Genomic DNA, 27,623 nt, shown 5'->3' with positions numbered 1-27,623 from the left:
AGAACAGAAAAGTTTCCTACACAAGACACTTCTAGGGTTTCAGATTCCAGTGCTTTGTTGCGGGTGCGCTTGCGTCCTCCTGCCTCCGTCCTCAAGATTTTGGTTGCTCCTGTGCATCGTGCTTACTGCATGTCTTCTATTCTATGCAATTTCACCTTAGAACACAGTATGTTGTTCTTTCTCTATACTGTTTTGGCAGTTGTATGTTATCCATCAATATGATTCGTCGACCTTTATCATTTTCCAACATAACTTTCACGATAGAATAATCTTTTCCTCATCTTCTCTAATCACTGTTGAAGATTCTTAGTCAACACTGATTTCATGCTCCTTTAAGAGTCTTTTCCCCTACCCAAAATTTCAACAACATTGTCGACCTCGTCTCTTCTACCTCCAAACAAAAGTTTTCATGTTTCTCTTCAACCAACGTATAGATGAAATTTGTTAGGAGAAAATGTAAATCAGGCCAGATATGAACTATTAGAGAGTATAGTATTCCTTATTTAGTGATTCCTTTACTATCTTAAAATTTAAAGGATTTTTATATTTTTTAAATAAATTATTAACTTTATTATTATTAATTTAAAATTAACGGTGATAAATATTTCAAAAATATCTTTTTAATTTATAAGATATAATAAAAAATATCTTAAAAATAATAGTTTATGAAAAAATTTATAAATTTAAAATGTTAATAACAGGTATATAGACTTAAAAGATTATATGTTAAATGTTAATAACAAGAAACAACAGAATACACAATCATATAATAACAAATATATTTGCAACTTAAAAAATGTTGTGTCAATACTATCTTCTTTGTATTGTCTTTTTAAATTTTTTTAAATTTTGAATTGTTCTCTTGACTCTTACTATTTGAAATTTGTATTGTTCTTTTGAATTGTTCTCTTGACTCTTACTATTTTTTCAATGTCTTTCAACATTAAATCAATACATTATGTAGCAAATGTATTTGATATAATTAAACATTTACACTTTTCTCTTTTTTCTTCATGACTTTTTAATATTTCCTCTATATATTTAACTCTTTTTTAAGAAGAAAAACTTTACACTTATAGTAGCTAGGAGGCTTTAAGTGTGAGCTATAACTTTGAATAGCTTCAACTATTAATTTGAAGCTTGCTGGGTGCACAACATTGAAAACAATTTCATTTCTATGAAGGAATCACTCTGTATATTGAATTGTTCTTATTTTTGCCTCTTTGACACAAGTATCATTTATACTTAGTTTGTTTTTTTGCCATTCATCTCCTTGACTTCCAAGGGATCCTTGACACTTTTTTCTTTATCGATGGCAGTGGAGCCACTAACATACTTGAGGTTGCAAGTATTTTTTTATTACAAATATTTTGAATTCCTTGCACCTCTTTATTAGCTTTCTTCTTCTCATGAGTTGCTATTAGTGTTTCTTTTATTTTTTTGAAAATCATTGGACAGCTATTAACATCTCTCTTTACTCCCATCCATAGTTGTTAATCTCGGATAGGGGTTGACTTCTAAAATGCTATAGCAGAATAGCATGTATTAGGATGACTGCTATTTAAAAATTTGTAATGTGCATATTATATATGTTATATGCACAAAAAGTTTGAACAGAAAAACAGAAGATGACTAAAAAAACAGAGCTTTATCTCTTTCAGCAAAATAGGACATGAAATCATGCACAATAAAGTAGAATGCAAATAAAAAAGCAAAGCATGAACAACAAAGCAAAGAATGAACGAAAAAAAAAAGAGCTTGAAACAAAAGTGATCAGTGAATGAAAAACGAAGAAGATGCTAGAAAAACTGATTTTTCTGGTGATCAGAGACCTTGAAAAGGAGACACCAAAGAGTAGACGCCAGAAAAGTTGATTTGGTTGGCGAAATTGAATGGGTGAGCCGGTGAGGAGGAAAGAAAGTTAGAAATTGTTTTGCCTCATACGTAAAAGATGAAGATGAAGTTGATTAGATATATAGGTTTTATAAAGTATAGTAAATAACCTTTCTATCCTCTATCTTAATCAAATGTTGTGTATGGCCACTACCTACTACAACCACCATGACGGGATAAATGCCCCGCAACGTAGCGGCCAACGACACGATAGCGCTACTATACTGCATTATTAACAACTATGCTCCCATATGATGCTTCTTTGCTTGGGTAATACCACCAATAGTAGTTTTTCCACTAAAATCCGAATGACAGACGTTTTATTGTTGATGTCTTCCAAATTGTTCCATTGTCATCCTATATCCAAATTATTACCCGTTGGCTTCACTAATGCACATAAAGAAATTGAAGTAGAGGTAGTTCCTTGTGACTGATTGGCAAGAGCAATCATTGCTTCTATTTTAGGCATCGAAATTTGAAACAAAATAGAGTAGAAAAATCAAAGCAGAGAAGGAAAATATAAAACAGGGAATGGTCAGGCACTGGAAAATATTTAGGTTCATCAAAAGCTTCATAGGAGATAAAGATGATTGGAAAATGTTTGGGTCACGTTAGACAAGCTTTGCTGGAGTTGAAGATTGAAGATAAAAATGATAACCGGAAAACGTTTGGGTCACATTGAAAGCTTCATCCAGAGATAAAGAAGATGATCAGAGAAAGACTCTGTTGTGCCGGAAGCTTCACCAGAGATGAAGAAAGACACTGGAAGCAAGAGGGTGTCGTAGAGAACGAAGATGAAGAACATAATGAGGAGAATTAAGAGATGGGAATGAGATAGAGGCTTAGGGCTAGCTTGATGAGGGAGGTGAAGATATCAAAAATGTATTAAGGGGGCAAAATCTCAAGATTGCCCCCCTTAAAGGTTTCCAAACATTCAGAAAGGGAGGATAAAGTGGGGATTTGACTAAGGATGAAGTAGTGGCCTCGATTTGTGGATGGCCGCTACATAGAGACGTGACAACGATGAGATAGTGGCACCCAGTCACTCTACTTTGCACCTCCGTGATAGCAACTGCTGTAGCTACTATTGACTACTATGATCTACCGTGGGTTCCTAATTCTGTTAACCTATTTGTAGACAGTGTTATAATTAGGCCCTAAAATAAGCTAAGGCAAGTCAAGCCTTAAAATTAAGCATATGACACTTAACAAGTTAGTTCACATACTTTTTATTAGTTTGACATATGTAATACCTTTCATCAATTCCATTTAATTACTAGCTTAAGTGTGACAAATGCCCTTGTATTTTATATGCAAAGTTTAGGGTTTCATTACTGTAGTCATTTAAAAGTCTTTTTCATTGAATAAGTGCTGTAAAAATATAAAATATCATCATTTCTGTCTTACTGTAGGACTATTTTGAGGCAACATAAGAATGAAAATGGTACCAATTTACATCATTGAAGGACTTATTAAATAAAAATTGTTCAAGGACTAATTTGGTGATACCATGATATTTGAAGTTTTAGTTTCAACTTTATTCTTCTTTTATACCACAAGTCTTCAAGTTTAGGTACTTGTGATTGATTGTACATGATAATGGAGAAATCAATGAAGAAGTTACTCATAAAATACAAACTGAGCGGTTAAAGTAGAGAAAAATATTAGGAGTTATTTGTGATTGTAAAGTGCTTATAAAATTGAAATGAAAGTTTTTCCAGATTGCAATATGACCAATTATCATATATGGTAGTGAATAATGTGTTTTAAAGGAACAACATGAGGAAAAAGTGGGAGTGACAAAAATGAGAATGTTAAGGTGAACGAGTGGCCACATAAGAAAGGCTAGGATAAGAAATGATCATATATGTGAGAATGGTAGAATAACACCTATCGTGAAAAAGGTGGCAAAAAATTGTCTTTAGATGAATTAATCGCATGTAGAGAAGACCTTTGAAAGCACTAGTGAATATATCGAATGACTTTTAGTGTCGTAGAAAGGGGTAAAGGGAGTCCGAGAAGAACCTTAAACAAAGTTATTAAAAATATTTATTAATTAATAATGTTTTTGAGAATTTAGTTTTGACTGAACTCAATGGCATCATGTGATTCATGTAATTGAATTCACCTGGTAGAATAAGGCTTGGTTGTTGTTTGAACACAATTACTCAACTATTTATATCCAAATGTATTTCTTCCCAAATTTGCGACTTTATTTAGTTCAGTCTACATAGTTACTTATCTTAAGTTGGAGAACTTAAACATGATTGTTTAACAGTTGCCTTTTGTAATAATCTTTTCAGCCCCTTTTTCTCACAATTTTGTTTTAAAAGAGTGGAGGAGAGTGGAAGTGCCTATTAAAGATGCCTGATCTTCCATTTCAAGTTGGGGAATTGGCTGAGTCAAGGTGCTTTCAATATGGTTTTCGCGGTGCATGGTTTCGATGCAAGGTAGATATTATACCTTCACTAAATTTGTTTTATTCACAGGTTGAAGTGCAAAGCATAGGAAGCTCAAATATTTTTTGTTTTGGATGCTTACAAGAGACATCTATCAAATGTGCATTTTAGTAAACATGCAATTGTGTTCTTATGAAATTTGTGGATCTTTCTATCAGTATTGTTAAATAGCAGCCATCGCACTGCCATTTTCAAACAAAACACCATATTATATCTGCGGAATTGTGTATTTCTCATGACAGTTGGTTTTGTTGTATTGGCTATGGCAATGATAGTGGGTATGGCAAAAAAAGCTGTACTTACCCTTTCCTTTTCAACATGAGACTCTGACTGTTCAGACTTCAGAGACTAATCACTTGCATTAATAATGTTTTTAAACATTGATTACTGCAAGTGTGTTTTTGCTAACTCAAACCCAAACGCCCAACTTTTCAATGAGACCCATTTCATCAAACACCTCTTCCATATTTGGTGCTCCTGTGAACAATTGTTTTGACATTTGTTGGAGGAAAATAACTGGAACACTCATATGCTATTCATGTGGAAAAAATTAATTAATGTTATGAATTATGTAACTGTGTCTATTAGCTGGCTTTGTGATTAGTCCTATACTAACTCTTTTTACTTAATGCATTAATATAGCTCATTAAATAAATTCAATGTTTTAGTGTAAACTATTAAAAAGTTTAGTTTCTGTAAGCATTAGATTCTTGTATATCTTCGCCATTAATAGGTCTAGGTTTTGATTTAGTTGGATACTAATGTCCTGTTTGGATAAACTTACTTCTGGAGAAATCCTTTTAGGGGAAAAAAAATCAGTATAAAAAATTAATAGAACTTTTTCCATAAGTTAGAAAGAACTTAAACTTCTCTATTTTTTGAGAAATTCTAAGAAGCTCTCTCATTTAATTTTTCTCAAATGTGAAGAGATAAGTTGTTTTTAACTAACGAGAGAAGTTTTATTTATTATTTATAATAATTTTTTTTCCTTTTATAAGGATTTCTCTAAAACCATACCCAAATAGGTTCTAAATAGTAAATAAAATAACCATAAAAAAGTCAGGAATTTTTTTTTTCATCTGATTAATGCTGGATCCTTTTCAGTGAAAATCTATTTTCATTTTAAATTGAAATTTTTTCCTGCTACATTCTGATTTTGATTAAATAACTGTCTGTGGTTCGCAAAATAATTCCATGCAGAATTCTTCAGCAATTTGGTAATCTGCCTATGTGCATCAGTTGGTTACTCATTTGTGCTGTTGTTAGTTTTCTCAAAATATTTTTTATTACTGGACTAAGCTGCTCCACTAATATCTGCCATTTTTTTGAACATGTGTGTGAATATAAACTTTTGTATTTGGTGTTGCTGTGGCCTGAAATCTTTTTACATTATTCTTTCAGATTAGAGGGATTCGCATGAAAAATGCTGATGTAACCCATCTATTGGAGTATTTTGACTACCCTGATCAAAGTATGTCTTTGCTCTGATTTAAAATTGAAGCTAGAGTTCCATTAGCTTATTGAAGCTTCTTATATGAATGTTCTTGTGCTATTTGGTTAATATAAATATTTTAATTTCTTGTTTGAGTTTAATATAGTTGAGTCAAATTCAGTATATTACCTTCCTTCTTTGATGAGAAAGTGTCAAGGTGAGGTTTATACAAACTCTCATAGGTTTGACTACTGAAGAGAATGGTGAATACCTTTGCTACTAGTGAAGCCTTGTATTTGTTGATGTTGCCATCTTGGTTTACTTGATTCTAAAGACTCGTTTGCTTTGTACTGATTGTCTATAAGCTGGAAGAGGAACTAGGGACTCTTTAGCACTCCTTTGCTGAGTATCTGTTGACTCCCAAAAGATTTGAGAGAGAAAACAAAAGTAGAATAGGAAAATGGAAGAAAAACTTCTGTTATTGATTCAAAGAAATTCAAGGAGCCAATCCTCCTCCAAGGGTTTCCGCCTTTCTCTAACTGTCTAATTAACATTTCTAACCATCCTAACTGTCTCGTCTCCTTGTGTCTCTTCTGCCCCTTTGCAAATAAACTTGCAAACCTGCTACATCATGGTTTGGATCTCATTATTGGGCTGGTCCCTAATAGTATCATACTTTAATTGCAAGGCTACTTGCCAGTTGGGATTGTTTTGGTTTCAATACTAAGCAGCGGTGTATGAGTTGACAATAAGTGTAAAGGAATTAGAATATTATTTTATGATATATTCTGCTGTAGGGTCTATATAATTTATAGGAAGCTAATCTGTCTACATAAGGAAATTATAAATTACAAGGAGAATAAAAAATAAATCAAATTTGTTCTTAGGAAAAGGAAATAAATTTGTGATGAATAGAAATAATCTCCTATATTTACGCCTATATACAACACTCCCCCTTAAGTTGGTGAGTGGATATCAACCATTCCCAGCTTGCAAGTAAGTTGCTGAAGTTGCTCTGTTGATAGGCCTTTAGTTAGAGCATCTGGTAGTTGGTGTTCAGAAGGAATATAAGTAGTCATTACCAAGCCCTTGTCCAACTTTTCTTTGATGAAATGTCGGTCTATCTCAATATGTTTGTTTAGTCCTATCATACTGAACTGGGTTGTGTGCAATACTAATGGCTAACTTATTATCACATAATAGTTTCATGGGAACCTCATACTTTATTTTGAGGTCATCTATTATGATCTTCATCCATAACAACTCACAGACCCCTTGAGCCATAGGTCTGAACTTCGCCTTTGCACTTGACCTTGCAACAACATTTTGCTTCTTACTCCTCCATGCAACCAAGTTTTCCCCCAAAAACATGCAGTACCCAGTTGTAGATCTCCTATCAACTATTGGCCCTACATAATCAGCATTGGTGTATACTTCCATATCTAGTTTTCCCTCATTTCAAACTAAGCAGCTAATTTTTCCCTTAGAGCCTGTCTTTCAAGCTCATCATCACCTGCAATAACCATATCGTCTACATTTACCAAAAGAAGCGTAAGTTTGCCTTCCTTGGAATGTTTAATGAAAAGAGTATGGTCACCTTGATTCTGCCTGTATCTCAAGGAAATTATAGTCTAGGCAAGTCTCCCAAACCAAGCACGAGGAGACTGGTTGAGGCCATATAAGGCCTTTTTTAACCTGCACACCTTATTCCTTCCATCAATGGGGTCATATCCTGGTGGGATCTCCATATAGACTTCTTTCTCTCTGTCTCACTGCAAAAAGTTATTTTGAACATCGAATTGATGAAGCTCCCAACCAAAATGAGCTAATAAGGAGAGAATGATCCTCACTATATTCATCTTTGCCACTAGGGCAAACGTCTTGTCATAATCAATCCCATAGGTCTGACTGTATCCCTTTGCAACAAGTCTTGCTTTGTGCTGATCTAGAGTGCCATCTGATCAATACTTCACAATCTATATCCATCTCACAACCTTCTTGTCCTTGGGTTTTTCAACAATCTCCTAAGTCATATTCTTCTCTAATGCACTCATTTCTTCATTCACGGCTCAAATCCAATTCTCATCCTTTAAGGCTTCTTGTACTAAAGTAGGGGTTCTAACAGAATCAATAGCTGAAACAAAGCTCTGGTGCTGTACAAAAAGGTGTTTAGTGGACACAAACTGAGATATAGAATACTTAGCACAAGATTTTTTTCCTTTTCGCAAGGCTATGGGCAAGTCAGAAGGTTTAGGGGTTTGAGTATTTACCTTCAGTTTGGACTATTGAAGTTGCTTTTGGATTGGGTCGGGTTTTTGTCTTCTCTGGTATTTGACACCATAAAAATTATCTTCATCATTGTGTGCTGGTTCACGATCCTTATCCCTATCAAGGATACTATTGTCCTCAGTAGTTTAGGTGAAGGCATCCAATTCTGCATAGGAGGGACAGATGACAACTCAATGGACTCAGCTTCTAGATTATACTCTCCCTAAAGCTTAGGACTACTGTAAAAAGACTTTCATGAAAGGTGACATCCATGGAGACACAGACTCAATGACTTTGAGGATGATAACATTTATATCCCTTTTTGGCTGGAGCATAACCTATGAAGATACATTTGACAGCCTGAGGATCTAATTTTCCCTAATGAGGACTATGAACATGGACAAAGGCTGAACATCCAAAGACACGACACTGAAGGCTAGTAATAGAAGGAAAGTAAGTAGTCATGAGTTGAACAGGACTAACACCATTCAGAATATGAGAAGGTAATCTATTTATCAGATAAGTGCCAGTTAAGACAGCTTCTCCCCAATACGACTTAGGCACAAACATTTGAAAGAGTAATGCCCTAGCAACTTCAAGAAGATGATCTTTCCTTTCTGCAACCTCATTCTGTTGTGAAGTATCTACACAAGTCAATTCATGAACAACACCATTACCTGTGAGAAACTTGGAGAGGTTCCGATTCACATACTCCTTCCCATTATCAGATCGTATTCTTTTAATTGATCTCCCAAACTGGGTTTGGATCATCCAATAAAACTTCACAAATAATTGGAAGACCTCAAACTTATCTTTCATTGGAAATATTCATGTAGTGCGTGTACAATCATCTATAAATGAAACAAACTACCTTGCACTAGAAACATTAGGAGTAGGAGCAGGTCCCCATACATCAGAATGGACAAGATCAAAAGGTTCACTACTTTTATTATTACTAGGAAGAAAAGTCGTACGATGGTGTTTGGCAAACTGACAAATATTACAACTAAAAGAGTCAACAGATCTTTGGTGAACAAATGAGGAAACAAAGACTTAAGAACACTAAAAGTAGGATGTCCAAAACGTTTGTGCTGAAGCCAAATTTGAGAAGTTGAGGATCTTGAACTAGTCTGGTGAGAAGAATTGAATGTTTTTTGCCTAATACTACTCTTACTCTCTTCAAGCCTTACATGGGTAGGGGGAGTTTTTAGGTAAGGAGCCTCACAAGGTGTACGACACCACAATGTAACCCCAAAACCTTAAGTCAATGGGTACAAGGGTCCATCTCCATATAGACTCCTAATTTGCTCATATTTCATTCCATGTGAGACTAATTCACACTTGACTCCAACATTCCCCCTCAAGTGTGAACCTATCGGCTTCCTCCACAGTGAAGTTTCTTTCATCCACAAGCATCTAAGACCTACACTAGAGCAACTATTGTTCTCTTCCATCTGGGTTTCTGTCCACTTAATGACACTTTTTGGGCTTCACACCCTCCACACATGGGTGCTTACAGCTCTCTACTAGGGCTCATCTAGTGTCACTGTTTCTTCTATGTGGACACTCACATTGATCATGAGTGCCAACCATCGGCTTATCTACTTATCTAAGCCAGTCACCTGGATTGACCTAGCTTTGATACCAAGTTAAAATAAGTATAAAGGAATTAGAATATTATTTTATGATATATTCTGTTGTATAGGGTCTATATAATTTATAGGAAGCTAATCTGCCTAAATAAGGAAATTATAAATTACAAGGAGAATAAAAAAATAAATGAAATATGTTCATAGGAAAAGGAAATAAATTTGTGATGAATAGAAATAATCTCCTATATTTACACCTATTTACAACAGTAGGACATAATCTTGGTTTTTGTATTCTAGATTTGGAGTGGGTATATAAGCTGTGTGTTTGGTAGTCTCTACATACAGTAGCAAATTTTGTAGGCTTGGAATCAATGTTGTGAAGATCAGAATCCTACCTAGGATTAGGAGGGGGTAAAAGATTGTAAATCAAAGGATCGTACAGTCATGTCAAATGGCAGCGCCACAAACATCCGCCATGGCGCTGGTTTTCACCCAAACCACTACAAACGTGGTGAAAAATGGCAGATTTTGGATGGCGGGCCATGGCAGCTGATACAAGCTTGGCGACCATGGCAGAAACAGTGGTTATGGCAGAAAATGTCGGATTTTGAGGAAAAAAGTGAATTGGGCCTTTTACCTGACCCAGTCTAGAGAGACCTGCAAAAAGAAAAACCCTAAAACGTAGGTTTGTGTTGTGTTTCATTGTCATAGCTGTTGTAGAAACTTTAGCAGTGGAAATTGCTTTTCCAGACCCAAAATGTACTAAATTTTTAACGTTGCAGAACTGATTTTGAGGAGTATTTGGGTTAAAACTGAAAAGGCTTCAAATGAGTTTCAAAAAACCAATTGGGCCTCCCTGCAATTTTCCACCTTTTCTCTGACCTTTGTTTTTAGTCTTGTGCAACCCATCAACCCATTGCTCTCCGATGGCTTTTTGGTGAGTTACTGGTGTTTTTTGTCCAGTTTCTGGAAAACCTGTGTTTAATTGGTTTTAGTTTCCAGTTATTTTGTTCTTTCTTTATTTATTTATTGTCTAGGTCTCTCCTCATTTAGTTCTAATTTATTTGGTTTTCAATGTTTTATTGCTTTAATAGCATTGAGTTAGGGGCTTAAACTTGTTTATTTCCCTGACTTATCTACTTATATATATTTTCTAAACCTCTTTGTTTTAGCTTTCCTTGACATTCCTTCTCTATTTTAATAACTGCCATGCTTCTGCCTTAAACTGCCATATCTGCCATAATTTTATGGCAGTATTTTGGCTATCCACCGTGACTCACCATCCGCCATTGATAACATTAATTGTAAGATCCTATCAAACATGTAAAACTAGACTTGAAGATATATACAAGCATAAAAAATATCATAGATAAAGAAATTAACCTCTAAATAACATAATTTAACTAAAAATAAACTTGCAAGTCATTGACTTAATGTTCAATACAACACATAATTAGACAAACTAATATGTTTTGCAAGTCTATTAAAGTAGCATTAATCTGCAACATTATATTTTGCAAGCTTCAATCAAAATAATCATCTTCAAAATGTTCATTATCAATAGGATCCACATTAGCCTCATCATCATCATCGGTAGGGGAAAGGTCTAAATTATCCGTAGGTACACTTGTACTACCAACAACACTACTTGTTTCTCTAGCTTGAATTGATTTCTCATCTAAATCCATATCTGATCTTAGTTCATTCTCTTTACAATCCAATCATCATTAAAAGCGGCATTCTCAATGTCAAAGTTTGGCTCTTTTGCTTTAAACAATTTCTTTTCTTGGTAAGAACCTAAAAAATAACAAAATTAATAGTTTAACACAATAAATAACTTGGTAATTTTAAGAAATAACTTCCCATTTCAAAAACACTCCAATTATGCCCAACCAAATGAGCTACATGTTAAGTTCAATATACAAATGACAAATTTTTGCCTTACAATGTTGTTCACCATAAGATTCCTACCACTATGCTAGAGTTTTGACTTTCAGTCCAATAATTGCTCTTTTTGTACCAAACAATCTTTTTTTAGCTTTGAAATATTTTAGTCAACCGTCAATCTTATTCAATCTTGCCAAGTCTTCTACCATTAATTCTAGACACTCATAATTCATGCTTAATTTCAAAATTAGTTTTAAAATCCGCAGCATAATGCAAAATTTGGTTAAGGTAGTAGCCTGTAGCATGTAAAGGTCTATGCAATTGATTGTCCGATCCCTCATCAATTATCTCCTATAGTGGCATGAAACTAGAGATTAAAGAATGAGAAAAAAAAAGAGTTTTCAAACCAAAGTTATAAATTATCAAACTGAACTAATATCGTATATACTTTTTTTTAAACGCCATTGAAGTTGGTTTGAATCTTTTCTTTAGCTCAATCCATTTCCTCATAAACTCATGACTGACTTGTCTTTTGAATCCACCATACACAACATTCTAATTAAAAGATAAGCACCCCTCAAACAATTCATAATATATTTCCAAAACTCTTTATTTGTGACTAGATTTTCAACTACTATTCCATCCTTGCCTTATTATTTGTAGCATTGTCCATCACAATTTGTTCCACATTTTCCTCCCTAACACCTTCATCAACCTCATTTATCATCTTGAAAATTATGTCCACTATTTTGCATGTGTCAGATGCATCAATAAAGTATAGTCCTCCTTTTGTCGATCTATCCATCTGTCAAGATATTGCATTTGGTATTTTTCCAACAAGCTTAGTGATCTTCCAAAACCATATTTTTCACCTCAACTTTTTGCTTCAAATATTTTATCCAAATTTCATGGTAGGATGGCAGCTTAAATCCTATACCATATTAATTGTGTTACACATCTTTTTAAATTCTTCACTTTTGACAACATTGAAAAATGTTGCATTATTGTAGTAAAATGAAGCAATGTCTAACCATGCATCATTTTTCCAAACTTGTCTCAATAATTGTATTGATTGTAGCTTGGGTGATCACTCTTCTTTTCTTGAAAAGAGGTGTTGGAGTCTCAACATTGCCTTGTGCTTTTCTTTTTCCTATATTTTCGCATTCACCAACATCAGTCCCTGCTGCCTCTTCTTCAAGCTATTACTGTGTGCTTGTTTTTATAATGAATTTTTTTTGCAATCTAACAACAATGTCCCACATTTGCTTTCAAACATCATTAGGGACAGCCATGCAAGCTCCAACGTTTTGCTTTTTCCTGCCAAATTATGTTTGAAGTGATAAACTCCAGGATATTCATTCTCAAAATATTTACATTTAATCCTCCTAGCATCTCCAAAAACAAAAACTCTATGATTTCATGCCACATCATTTCTTGCTCCAACAACATTTTTATTTGATTTTGATTTCAAAGTTCTACCAACAAATTCACTCCTGGCAACTCAACTTGATTGAATCTCCTTCTCTTATCTGCTGTCACGAAATTCATTCCTAGTAGTGTTGGTATTGGGAGCCATGCAAAGAAAACAAATAGAAAACCCAAGACTCACAAAACTGAGCATGAAGTAGAAAAATGGAAGATGCATAATATTGAAACAGGACAAAGTACCCACAAACTGAAACAGCATCAAGACAGAGCACAAAGTACCCACAAACTGAAACAGCAGCAAGACAGAGAGCACACAGCAAAATCGAACACACCACATGGAGCACGAACCACATTGCACAAACCACCCATACAGAAGCACCCAACACAGCTCAAAAACGAAGATTGAAGCACCCACACACAGAGAACACAAAAAATTGTATTAAAACAGAGAAGATGCTGAAGTGGTCACCGCATGAGACTAGGGTTCCAACACTACAAGCAGGTCAAAAATTAATGGGCAACTAGTTATTTTCTCACTGGGTCAAAATATTCAACCAGGGCACAAGGATTGGATATAATCGTAGGTCCCACAATCTTACAGGAAAAGATTGTGATTCCATGTGATCCTAGACGGCTTCGATCCTATTTGCAATTAAGATTGCTAAGGTTAAGGAAGATCGTCAAATGCTTCATTGGGTTTGCTAAGCATTTGGGAATGATGAGGCTAGATGGTTGAGGCAGTACTCTTTTGGGCAGGAGCAGTGTTGTTAAATGGCAGCCATGGCGGCGCCATGGCGGAATTCGGTCGCGGTTTTTGACCCCGCCGTTACAGCGTTACCGTTTTCTGGCCTTTTTCAATGGCGGCGCCATGGCGGCCGTTACGCGCATGGCGGTAACGGCAGCCATGGCGGAAAATGTAAAAAAATGGCGTTTTTGTGGGAAAAATTGAGTTGGGCCATTGATTGGACCTGCTCCGAAAAGATAATCCGTGAGCCCAAACCCTAAATCACATATTTTCTTCCTTTCTTCATTGCTGTTGTGCCGCAATGGAGCGTCGGTTGGCTGTTGTGCCGCTGTGGAGTGGCGGTCCGCCACCTGCTGTTGCTGTGAAGTATTTCTTCGCAGGGGTTAAGCCCTAGTTGTAGTGTCTTGGTGTGCGTGTTGAAGTGTAATAGAGAAAGAGAGCGAAATTCCAATCTTGCCCTTGTTTTATGTATTTTAGGGTTTTTTAAGGGCAAAATAGATAGCGAAATTCCAATCTTGTCCTTGTTTTATGTATTTTAGGGTTTTTTTAAGGGCAAAATAGACTCTTTCCACTTAAAATTTTAGGGTTTACCTTCTCTTCTCAAGCGGTCAATTTTCTGAAGGGTAAAATATTTAGGGTTCTCTACACTGTTTTTCTTCCTTCTTCTCTAAAGCCATTTTCTCCTTCACCATTTTCGCCAGAGAAGACATCCTTTCCGGCTGTTTTCCGGCAACTGTGAATGGAAGGCCCTATTTTCCGAAGTCCATTTCTATTTTGTGTCTCTGGACTCTGCCCCTCTTTCTTAGTTTTTTCCTCTCCTGTTTTTTTTTTCAGTTCTGTTTTTCCCTCTCCCACTCTGTTTTACTCTCCCATTTTTTTTGTTTTTCCTTATTATTTTGTTTTCTTGATTCTATTTTTCTGTTTTCACTTCCAAGTTTCCTTCTCCATATTTATTTTAATTCTCTACTTTTCTGTTATAACTTCAGCTTATTATTCCCTCTTTCTTAGTTTTTCCCTCTCCTATTTTTTTTTTTTTTTCAGTTCTGTTTTTCCTTCTCCCATTCTGTTTTACTCTCCCATTTTTTTCGTTTTTCCTTATTATTTTGTTTTCTTGATTCTATTTTTCTGTTTTCACTTCCAAGTTTCCTTCTCCATATTTATTTTAATTCTCTACTTTCCTTTTATAACTTCAGTTTTTTTTTCACTATTGTACAACCATTTTATTCTTTTTTTCTCAAAACCTTCTTTTTATATGTAGTTAGTTTTTCTAATTTTATATCACATTTTGCAATATATATGACCGCCATTATTCCGCCATAACCCGCCATGGCATCCGCCATAATTTTATGGCAGTTTTTTTGTTTTCCGCCATGACCCGCCATCTGCCATTGATAACATTGGGCAGGAGTGGCTAAGGAAGAGCAGGGGATGCTGTTGCAGTTTAGGCGTGGGAATTTGTGGAGGATTGTTGTGAGGAATGGAGTGTAGAGTAGCTGGCCAAAATTGTAAGGTGGTATGGCACTGGGTAAAGGTGAGGAGTTCTGAGAGGGAGTGAGAATGAGGCTAGGATAGGGAAATTGATGCTTATTAAAGATAACATTTTTAGACACAAATTATGCCCTAAAACTTGTTTTGCTTGTGTGAGGCTGGTTATTCAGGAAAGCATACCTCTTTAGAGAAATAGGACTGTTTCTTGGGGTTATATATGGTTTGAGGAAAGGAAAACAAGCACAACCTTTGAAGCCTAGTGTTTGGCTGAACAACAAGTTATAGCAATTATTAAAATGCATAGAAGCTGTGGAATGCCGGGTTATGAGGTGGACAGTAGGAAGGAAAGCATGATCCCGAAATTTAAAGGCAAGCCTGTTTACGTGTCTGTGTTTGCACTCAACTGGACCATTCTGGCAGGGGTGGTGGGTAGTGAGTCTGAACTATTCTCAAATCACTAAGAACCATGGAGAAAGCTATGAACTGTTGATCCCAATTAAGCTATATATCTGCCATTGCTGTAAAATGTTGATAAACAAAAAGGATCCCTGATTTGCTCGAGAGGATATATGTGTCAAATTTGAATAAGCATCAACAAAGGTTTAAAAATAAAGATAGCCACAAAAAGATTATATAGGTGCAGGCCCCACAAGTCACTGAACTCAAGTTCAATAAGTTTACAGTAAACAGTGAAAGAAAGTAAAGAATGTACTCTGAGCTTCACCTAAACAACAAGAGGAACAAAATGCATTGAACTTTATTTAGCAATAGTATATTACTTAACAACTAGCCTAAGGACATTATGGTTAGGGTGCCAAGTTGAGCATAGATTAGGAACTAGAGATGCTATTGACTAACAAGGTTTTAGAGGTGCTAGATTTGAACTAGGTACAATATTTGTACGCTGGTAGTAATGGGGAGTTTGTGAGTGGAAGATATAACAGTGGAAGTCTCACTTGAACATATAGCATCTTCACATGAAACAGTGAACCACTTACTTAATACTTGTTATATTCCCCAAGGGAGTCTTACAATATTCTAGGCTCTGAACTTGTACATTCTGCTCAAGGGTTATCTTGCTCTAAAGCTCCATGGATTGTTCCAAAGACTCAACTCATTGCTCCATCTTGCCACTGTTTTGTGGTTCCAAAGAATTTCTAGAATAGCCTTCATTTTGGCCTCTATGTTTGCCAAACAGGTCTAGTCAAACCAAGAGAAAGTTTTGAAGTCTTGTCCTTAATTAGCTAAAAATTGTGAAATCCAATTACATCACACTTGGATGTAGATTTTATACTATATACTTGTAAAATTAAGACAGAGCATATAGAGAGGCTTGCCTTTAAATTTCGGAATAAATGAGCAGACGTCACATATATACTTGTAAAATTTAAAGACAAACGACTTATGAATTCTAAAATACTTCTTGGATATTAAAGTCATATACTCCAAGCAAGGAATCTTTCTTCAAATTTCTTCAAACCAAGTTTGGATAGAGATACAATCTCTGTAACAGCTCCCTTGTGCTGCACATCCTACACATACTGTCTATCACATTCAGACATTGTATATCCACAAATAATGATGGAACTGCTTGGGTTTCGTCTCAATGGCTAGTAAGAAACGTTGCACTCAAACTTTAAACGTCGAATTATTGCATATTCTGGTCACTGGAAAAATTTTTCATCCCCACAGCAATCATAGTCAGCCTTTTTTGAAGCTGCTGCTTTTTTTTTTTTTTTTTGCAGCGGCGGTGGTGGCAGCAGCGGCAATGGCAACGAAGGAGGAACCCTAGGAGGTTCTTGACACCATGTAAAATTGAGAGAGAGCATATAGAGAGAGACAGATTAGTGTACTGGAATTTGGATGTTCTACAATGTATAGAGACCCTTATCTTTATAAGAATATATATGTAACCATATTGGGGCAAGCATGTTATTATAATACTAACATAAACCCTAATCTTAATAAGTCTATTATAGCTATTCATAACAATACTATTAGGAAACTTGGGCCTAATTCATTTCCAAAAGCTAACTCATAGAAAAAGGATTACCCAAGCTTTTATAAGGAGTATTTTGGCTCTATTTTTAGCTAACATGAGACATCTTGACACACATTCTTCATGCCTAAGGTTGGACATCTTGTACGTGAAGTTTGCACTAGGAACGGATATTTGTGGGTAGCCCAACATTTAAACTGGATAGGCCCTAATAACCATATTGGGAGACTTAGACTTAACACATTCCCAAAAGTTAGCTCATTAGAGGTGGACTATTCAAGCCCTTATAAAGAGTATTTTGATACTATTCTTAGCCAATATGAGACATCTTAACTTATACCATTGAGTAACTTGGCTAACCTTAAGAATACTATCCCAAGACTTGCTTCTTTGTTAAAATACTCAATTGACGTTTTGCCTATTACTTAATTACAAAGATGCTTATAACAAGCTCAAGAGAGCTTTTCAATCTCAAAACATGAGCATATTTATCATAGAATCCTAACCTTTGTCCTTCATCCTTTATTTTATATCCCCCTACATACTTTGATACTTGCAATAAAAGTTGCAAGGGTTCTATTTCTTTTGAAGTTATATTCATTACACAACTTGGTTGCAGGGATAACATGGATCAAATTGTATCAAAAGCCCCTAATTAGCAAGTCAAAGGGCCATGAAAAGGAATTGATATTGCGACCTCCATTTCCTACTGTCTATCGTGAAAATGAAAACTTTGATGTGAATACCATATCAAAGGTGATTGTTATCGTTGATAATGTTTGGAAGGTTGGGGATTTGGTAGATTGGTATACAGATGGTTGCTATTGGTCTGGGAGAGTAACTAAAATATTGGGAAATGATGAAGTTCAGGTAATATCTTCTTTTTTGTCTTGAAGTCTTTGCTGTCTACTTGTGTTGAATAGCTCATTTTTTTACAATTTTTAATGAGTTGCAAATGCTACAAATTATTTGGTACTATCAAAGTTTTTAGTCCTTACCCATTTGCACTATAGATTTTGCATGTTTTAAATCTTCTCTTTAATTGTGTCCTTCTGCCTTTTTGTTCTTGTCAAGAGCAATGAGAGAACAAGAGACATTAGATAAATTTGTGTCTGAATACACAATGAAGTATTTATATTGAGAGCATAATAAATACATTATCTATTGTTACCAAGAATCATGCTAATTACTTGGTTTTTATAAATTACATAATTTTCTTATTTACACTAAGTTTGCTCCATATATAGTTGATGCGATGACACTTCGATGCTTAATGAAGATATTAGCCGGTTGATCATTGGAATGAACAAATTAGTGACAATATCTCTAGATAAGACTTCTTTTCTAATGAAATGAAAATTTATCTCAATGTGCTTGGTACTCTCGTGCAACATTGAGTTTCAGGCTATACATAGATGAGTGTCATTTGTGTAATCTCTCCAAACTTTAGTTCCTTGAGTAACTACTAGAACCATATGAGTTCACAAGTAGTTGAAGTTTTGACTTGATACTCAACTTCTTCACTTGATCTTGCAACAGTTTACTTGCTTTTTCAAAAGATTAAGTCATCACCAAGAAAGACACAATACCTAGTGATAGATCTTCTATCTGGAGTTGAGCTTGTCCAATCTGTATCAAATTATTTCACAACTCATGTGTGCCCTTTGTCTTCACACAAAAGCTCTTTTCCTGGAGTTCCTAATAGGTCCCATAAGTCTATGGATGAGTTTCTTCTGAGTATTGGGCCACCAAGGCCCAAGATCTGGAAGCTGTCCACTAGAAGAAAGAAGGCACGGGAGGATGGGAATGCCAACATGGTGAAAGAAAGTTAGGAGAATTTGTTAGGATATTTGGAGGCATACAGGATGGGGGAATAGCATGATAGAGCATGCTTTTCTGTTAGTGGATTATGCTTTTCTGTTAGTGGGTTATTGGCACAGTAAGGGACCTTGCTGTGGTTACTGGTTGTTTCAGAGCTTTTCCTCTGGTGTATTTGCAAAATATTGTTGCTTGATCTTTGAGTCCCATTTTGGAATCCTTGTTTGGATTTGTGTTTTATTCAGTTAATCGAGTTCCTATCAGTTCCCTGGATATTTTTTATAATTCAAGCAATTGTATCCCAATGTTTTTTATCTAGAAGAGTTGAGAATTAAATTACCACACAACAAAACAAATATTAGGATGCGTGACAATGAGATAATTCAATTTTTAAATAAGTTGTCTCTCTGTCTTTGAATCTACAACCCTTGACTTGGCTTTAGGATACATTAGAGGGTCAACTTGGCATTTATCAATTGTCTTTTCTAAAATGCCTATGGTATACTTTCTCTGAGAGACTACAACACTATTTTTGAATTGTGCTTCCTCTGTACCCAAGAAATATTTAAGTCTATTGAGATCTTTTATTTGAAAGTGCTGAAAATATGTTGTTTTATTTGTGATTCCATGGTGATTACTACCTATGATGACAATATCTTTCATGTAAACAAGTGGGAAACGCAACCAGTAGCTGAGTGGCAATAGAGGACATAGTGGTCAGCCTCTCTTTGAATCGTACTAAACAGTTGAATTCTTGAATTAATTCAGCCAAACCATGCTCAAGGAGATTGATTAATATTATATAATGACTTGCACATTCAGCAAAATTAGAAGGTTGTTCCATATACACGTCTTCCATAAGATCACCATGTCGGAAAGCATTATTGATGAGATTGATAAAGTTTGCAATGACAAATGATTGCAATAAACAAGAAAAATCATACAAATCATTTTGACCACTGAAGAGAACATATCACCATAATTCAAGCAAAAGAGTTTTGTATAACCTTTACCTTACTAGACGGGCCTTTGGTCAGTATGCCTTGCCATTAGGACTAACTTTAACAATGTTGACCCATCTATAACCAACAATTGACATTTTATAAGGAGGGGGAATGAAGTCTCGGGTATCATTATGCCAAAGTGCACACGTCCATCAATCATGACTTGCACTAACCAGGATAAGTAAGGGCATTACCTATAGACTTAAAAATAGAAACAAAAGATAGAGAGACAAATGTAATCGAAATGAAATAAACAGTAATAACTCAAATTAACATTAAAAGTGAAACAATTACAGATAAAACATATACCTTTATGAACTACAATAGAAGATTTAATTCCGGATGTAGGGTTCGAGGGGGAAGAAGAGGTGGCTACAAAAATGAGTCAGAGGTAGTACTGGCATTGGACTGGAGTGAAACCGCAGAGTGCTGCCTATGTTAATAAATTTGTAAAGGGAAAACAAGAGGTGAAGTCAGTAGTAATTGAAATTCCTCTAGAGGATAGAAGTGAATGGAGATTTAAGAAATATTTGAAGACTCAAGAGGTATACGTAGAAGTAGAATCAAACAATATGACAAACTTGAAAAAGGTGTCATCAAGGAATGAAGAATATCAACCTAATGGAGTATAGTCCTAGGTAGGCACATTTGTGAAAATGAGCACTATCAACCTAATAGAACACCAAAGCACAAGAATTTACAGGTGTAAGGGGAACAACAACCTCAGCTGATGTCTAGTTGATGAAGCATGGTGGGTCAAGTAGATTCCATGTTGGAAATGGTAGGACAGCCCAAAATTTGATCACAAACATGAGAATACTTTTTAGAAAAATCATAGAAGGCCAGTAACATGAAAAGTTGTTGTCATTGCTTGATTTTATTGTTAGAAGTATCAATAGGAGGTTAGAATAAAGAATTCATTAATATCATAAAGGAGGCCAATTACTCTTTCCAAATAGGCAGCCGTAGAATCCTTAATGTGATGAGCACCAATAACTATCATAAGGTGACAAATCTCAGAGACATTGAGTGCTATTGGTATATGGCAATTTAGCCTGTGCTCAAATGACTTCACAGGTACCCTAAACCCTATCATAAGATGTCTCATAGGTGGATGAAGAATGACCTTAATGATACAACAAAGTTGGACATTACTCTTTTCCCATCGAGAATGATCTGCCTCAGCAATATCAGTGACCTTTATGGTAAGATGATCTTCATAATCTTGTCCTACAAGCTAAAGATAAATATTAAAAACCAAAATAGCATAGTTTTAGCCATTCAAACTACTCATAGTATAGAGAAGTAGTATTGTGGAAGGTGAAGATGGCAGGCTTAGTATTGGAAAGGTGAGTGAACGCCATAGGTCACAAAAGGAGAAAGAAATAGTACCAAAAAATGGGCAAACACCAGTCGAAAGTAAGAACACAGCCGAGAATGGTGAGATTGGAAATCAAAGTTGAAACATGATTTTGGAAAAAAAAAATTTCACTAATAGATAGTAGGCTGACATTGCTTTATTTTAACATATGATATGTATTGTTTAAAATATAAGTAAATCTTTACTATTAGATTAGATATCCACAGACATTTAACTTATTTAAAATTAAGTTTATATCATTGAATAGTTGGAGAATGAAGGGAGGCAATAAATAGTTTGAGATGTGGAGACAAATTTTGGAAGCTCAAGGCTTTTTCTTAGTAAAATATGAGTACATATGGAATGTAAATTTAGAAATAGACTTATTAACTCTAGCTTAGAGGTAAAACTTGGATAACAAATTTTACCTCAAGTCACTTGGGTCAAGTATATAGGGTCTATTTTACAAAATGATGGAGAAATAGAGGAAGATGTGAACTATAGGATTCTAGCAGGATGGAATTAATGGAGGAGCGCTTCAGGTGTTATGTGTGACAAGAAGATACCAGTCAAGCTTAAAGCAAAAATTCACCATACAGCTATAAGACCTGCAATGTTATATTTGAACAAAATAATAGTCAGTAAAAAGTCAACAAGAGAATAAATTCAATGTAGCATAGGTGAGAATATTGCCATGGATGAGTAACCATGCTATTCAAGATTGAATTAGGAATGAATGCTCTGAAGTAAAAGTTGAAATAGAAACTTGCCTTTGGGGTTTTGAGCATGTGTTGAGAAGACATTTAGGAAACCCAATACAACAACTGAGCCTTATCTCACTAGGTGAGGTTGGCTACATGGATCACACAAAATCATTGAACTCGATCAAAAACTGAAGTTTCACAAATATTATTCATCAAAGGATTTATATTAATAACTTCTAAAGTTATTTTGTCTACTCCTTTTTATCGAATTAAAAGTCATGCTATCTACTCTTGTGATTAATGCTTCCAAAGATTTTTTCTGGCCGTGACCAAACCACTTGAGGCAGTTTTCAATCATCTTTTCCACTATGAGTGTGACTCCTTCAGCATTCTCACTTATATAATCATTTCTTATTCTAGCCTTTCTTGTATGACAACTCATCCATCTTAATATTCTCATTTTTGCCACTCAATAAGGATAGTATATTAAATAGAGGGTAGTGAGCTATAGGCAAAGGGAAAGCAAGAAAAAATATGGGTGAGACCATTAAGGATTTAGAGGTCAATAGTTTGCTATAGATATGATTTATGATCAAACAGTATGGCATTGTTTGATCCATTAGCTGATGTCACCTAGTGGGAAAGAGGCTTAGTTGTTCTTTTCCATGTCAAAGGATATTGGCTATTTGAATGTGAATCAAATGGACAATCATGTAGCTTTTCTGGTTTTAAGGCTCACTCTATCCTCTCAATTTTTCTTCTAATTTGGTGCATTAAATAGTTGTGGTTTTTATTTTGTTGTTGATTCTGGCAAGATATGGGCAAATGACATACCCAATTTTTTAAGTTGTTTCCTACTTTTTTTATGTCTTGTTTATTAAACATTACTTGTCTGGATGTACTTTAGTATTATGTGATACTCAATATTTGTCTTTCTAGATTGATTTGCTACCTCCCCCACTGGGTGAAGGGAACTCTTACAGAGCTTTCAGCAAGGACCTGCGCCCATCTTTGGACTGGTGCCCAGAAAAAGGTTGGACAGTGCCTATGCCTATGGTGTGTACTTATAATCCCATAATTTGACTTGTCTTTGTATTTATAATTTATTTTCTTACATGCATATTTTTCTCTGGTTAAATTGTGTCAACTAAATTTTAGACAGTGCCCAGACATATAGTGTGTACTTATAATCCCATAACTTTACTTTTCTTTGTATTTATAACTTATTTTCTGCGGTACATATTTTTCTCTGGCTATATTATTATATGTCCACATATAAATTGAAAACAAAGTGCATATGAGAATTGAGAAGCCTCTATCTATATGACATTAAAACTAAGCAATGCTAAATAGGCCGCACAGAGTGAGTGATTGTGAAGCCTGTTTCAGAACAGTGGAAGGAGAGAAATGGAAAATAAAAAAGGATACATTCATTAGTGCTCCTTGAGTTCCTTTTTATTTAAAAAATCAAGCTTATATATGAATTTTCAATTTACTTAATGAGAATTGGTGAAGGGAAGCCAAAAGAAAAATAAAATCTTTGAATTGTTCGATTTGTAATATGAAATCACTCCGATGTATGCATGCTTTGCACAGTTGAAAGCTATTTACAATTCATCACATGACATGAATTGCTGACTTGCCAGTTGCCAAATTGTTTGAATAATGAATCATGAAATTCTAATGACTATATCTGTTAACTAACTTTTTGTGAGGAAGTGAGGGATTGTCTTACGTAGAAAATAGGGTTAATTGCAACTAACCCTGTTTCACTTTTTTCCGATAAGACTCATCCCCCCCCCCCCCCCTCCCCCACGGTTCTACCTTAAACTTTGGTTTAGTGAAAAAAATTAATGTTTCTGTTAACTTTAACTGCACTATAACGTTTTTTTTCAACTAACAATCCCCTCCCCCCAACTAAGTTTATTTTCTAAGTGTGTAATTTTGGGGTTGAATAGAGAAAGTGTTAAAACTACAAGGGGTTACTTGAGTTACTTTAACTGCACCATATGCATTTTCATAGTTTTTAGAAAGGAGAACTCTTGTGAAAAAAAAATTATACTTGTTGCTCTTCAGAATTCAGTACCTTGGGCTCCCAAGGTTATGAAGAGCATCTTATCATTGAACCAAACCCTAAGGATCCATCAAACTCATAGAGCTCCCATGTGTGAGGGGCCATGTTAGATATAAAACCATTTATGTACTTCAACTCAGCTTAAGCTTTTGGGCTAGTTGGTTTATAATATATTTTCACTAATAATTACAAAAAATATAACCATGTCATCACTTGTTTCTTGTTTGCAAGAATTTGCAAAGGAAACGCTGAAAACAACAAAATCATGCCATGTCCTTCATAACATCTCTTTGAAATAGAAAATTATGCAAAAATAAGGTTGCCTGGAAATATAAACAAATAAATATTTGAAATTATTTCTAATGGAAGTATCCCTTGCTTCTGTACTTGCATCACTATTTCGTGTTAAGTTTTGCTGCCATGACTTCATTGGTATGTGAATATTGAAGAATGTCCCAATCCTTATTGAAATTAATTGTTTGTCTTCATGTTGCCGATGGATTTTCTGTTCTGCAAAAGTTTGTAGGTTATTAAAAATAATTTAAATATCTAAGTTCGCATTATCAATAATTCATTTCCTTGCAAAAGTTGCAGGAGGGTGGATGCAGTCGACCTTGTGCTCATATAGTCAATCCGGCGAATTCAGGTAAAACAGTATTAAAATATACTCTTGATTTCTTGCTTTAAATAATATATTTGATTTCTTTTGAATGAAAATATAGGCTTCTTGCTGAGTGAAAATTAATTTAGCTAGCCTTTCCTCAGTTGCTTCTCTGGTTGGTTGTTAAATATGTAGTGACCTCACTTCCTAGTGCCTCTTATGGTAATCATTGTCTGTCTATTTTTTATTTGGGATCTGAATGCTTGGTTGGTAGGAAGGAGCTATTTCATCTATCCTTAGGTGGTTTTGATGCCTGATTTGTTCTGCAAAATCAAGAAAGGAAAATAGGGGTACCAAGCTCCCTTACAAGCAGAGGGAGCCCCTTGTTAAGACAAAAATGTGCAGAAAATAACAATGGAGATCCTGCAGAAAACAGCATACTCCAACCCACCCTATCCTTTCCTTTCTCATTGCTGGCCTGCCTTCTCTTTCTCTCCGTTCCTTGCTATATTGTCTCTCCTCAATTCTGGTATCATACCAGAATTCACTTCTCCGCATAGCACATGACAATTGTCGTTAACCATGTTACAGCCTTCCTTCTCTCTTTCAATGAACTCAACTCCGCCCTTGGCATGTTCTCTGCTGTGGTCATTTTCCCATTTTCTCCAATTCCTCACACCTCTCTCCATGCGATAAAGTTAACAGACTTTGGTTCTCACGTTGCTGTTTGTTCCGCTGGTTTCATTATTATTTTTGTATATTTTAATTTGTTCTTAGCTATTTTTGCTGTTTAACCTCATCCTCCTGTTTTGCTATTTCAGGGGATGCTGTGAACATCCATGCTACAGATGGAACGGTAAAGGTTGATCAGACTACATTAAGGACATTTTCTTCCCATTCGACTCAAAATTTTGAGGGTCCGTCAGACAGTGTAGATAGATCCATGGCAAGGAGAAAGCAATGCAACACTGTTAGAAATGGTATGGACAATGACTTGTCTAATGATAAAATTGGAAGAACTTGTTTTTCTCCAATTCCTCACACCTCTCTCCATGCACGATAAAGTTAACAGACTTTGGTTCTCACGTTGCTGTTTGTTCCGCTGGTTCCATTATTATTTTTGTATATTTTAATTTATTCTTAAGCTATTTTTGCTGTTTAACCTCATCCTCCTGTTTTGCTATTTCAGGGGATGCTGTGAACATCCATGCTACAGATGGAACAGTAAAGGTTGATCAGACTACCGTAAGGACATTTTCTTCCCATTCGACTCAAAATTTTGAGGGTCCGTCAGACAGTCTAGATCGATCCATGGCAAGGAGAAAGCAATGCAACACTTTTAGAAATGGTATGGACAATGACTTGTCTGATGATAAAATTGGAAGAACTAGTTTTTCAGTTGAGAATTCAGAAAAGGCTACCATAAATGGTGGATATGATGAGTATCCCACAGAGAAGTTGAGAAGCAATATAAGCCTTTGTCTGAATTCCATGTCTTCCAATACGACAGAAGCTGCAATCATGGACTTGGAGGAACTTTTGAATAGGATTAAATGGTTAAGGGATGTGTTGAATTTGGGGGTGCCTTTATCGGATACTAAGCAGCCATCTTGGGAGTTTTCTCAACATGCGCCATGCAAATGATTGTTTTCTAACCAACGTTAGACAGCATAAATTGCTTTCATCGTTAAATACAGATAGATAGTGCTTTGTCTAAACAGCAGCTGATTTGGAATATAGTGGGTTCTTATTTTCGGCTTTGCGTTGGTACTTTACCCCCATAGTTACTTGTTAGGATTGTCATTGGACTCGAAGGCTAGTTTGAATAAATTTCTAAAAAATATTTTATATAAAAAGAAGATTAATATAAAAAATAAATTATTAAACAATTTATTAAAAAAATTAGAGAAATATAAGTTAATTTTAATTTATGAAAAAATTTTAATTTATTTTATTATTTACTTTTTGAATTATATAAGTACAATAAAATTTTATCTAAATTGAATTTAGGATAACAACTCATGTTCTTAATCATAAAATTAAGAACAAAGGAATGTTGTTCCGTTATTAATTGAAGTGGCATTTAGGAGTATCAATTCACAAAAGAATGATTTTGGATTGCATCGTATTTGAGGGAAAACTAATAAATTATTAATTCGTGTGGTGTTAGCTTGTAAAAATGTGCAGCTTTCATTAATATTATAATTAGTAAATATTTACCGAAAAATATTTATTTAGTTCTTAAATTTCGTTTACAATAATTTTTTTTTCTTGAGTTTTTAGCAATATATAACTTCTTCAAGATTAAAAGATGCATTGAAATTATTATTTTATCAAGTTATTACATATTAAAATAAACTTTTAATATTTGAAGGATTAAAAGTTATGTGACTCTTTTTATAATACCTTAAAAGTTTAATTTCAAAAAGGTTAACTTATATATGTAGCTTTTATAATTGATATTTATTTATGAATTAGTTATTATATTTTAAAAAAATTACATTTTAATTTATATACAAGTGTTTTGTTATGTTTTGATACTTATAATTTCTATTTTGATCTTTATTGTTAATGGTGATATAAAAATTAAAATTAAAATGTAGCAAATTTATATAAAAATTAAAATATAAGTTTTTTTAAAAATTATGATTAATTCATAAATGAATGTTAAATGTAAGAATCAAATATATATTTTAATTAAAAAATAGTGGACTTGTATAAAAAATTTAAAAATTATAAATTTTTAAGAGACTAAAAATTTATATAATTAAGTCAAATATTGTATTTAAGATTCAATATTATACATATTTATTGTTATAGAGCTTATTAATTTAGTATATTTATAAAATAATAAAAAATTCATAATTATTG

The 27,623-nt window shown here is 34.5% G+C and overlaps 1 protein-coding gene across 2 annotated transcripts; it reads left to right on the top strand.

Moving 5' to 3' along the window:
* On the top strand, positions 1-26,506 carry LOC113865394. 2 transcript variants are annotated; one of them, XM_027499898.1, is made up of 8 exons: positions 1-166; positions 4,197-4,343; positions 5,754-5,823; positions 17,811-18,061; positions 23,017-23,133; positions 24,740-24,797; positions 25,574-25,732; positions 25,942-26,506. In XM_027499898.1, the coding sequence occupies exons 2-8, from the start codon at positions 4,257-4,259 to the stop codon at positions 26,394-26,396; spliced, it is 1,197 nt and encodes a 398-aa protein (XP_027355699.1). In that variant the 5' UTR covers positions 1-166; positions 4,197-4,256; the 3' UTR covers positions 26,397-26,506. The 2 variants fall into 2 exon arrangements, with proteins under 2 accessions (XP_027355699.1, XP_027355700.1); XM_027499899.1 differs by lacking the exon at positions 25,574-25,732 and having other exon boundaries at positions 42-166; positions 25,942-26,493.
* The last annotated feature ends 1,117 nt before the right edge of the window (positions 26,507-27,623 follow it).

The sequence above is a fragment of the Abrus precatorius genome, unplaced genomic scaffold (genome assembly GCF_003935025.1).
Source record: "Abrus precatorius isolate BTA unplaced genomic scaffold, Abrus_2018 Scaffold4, whole genome shotgun sequence".
NCBI lineage: Eukaryota > Viridiplantae > Streptophyta > Magnoliopsida > Fabales > Fabaceae > Abrus > Abrus precatorius.
Note: the sequence above shows the minus strand (reverse complement) of the source record. Positions and strands in the feature narration are given on the sequence as shown.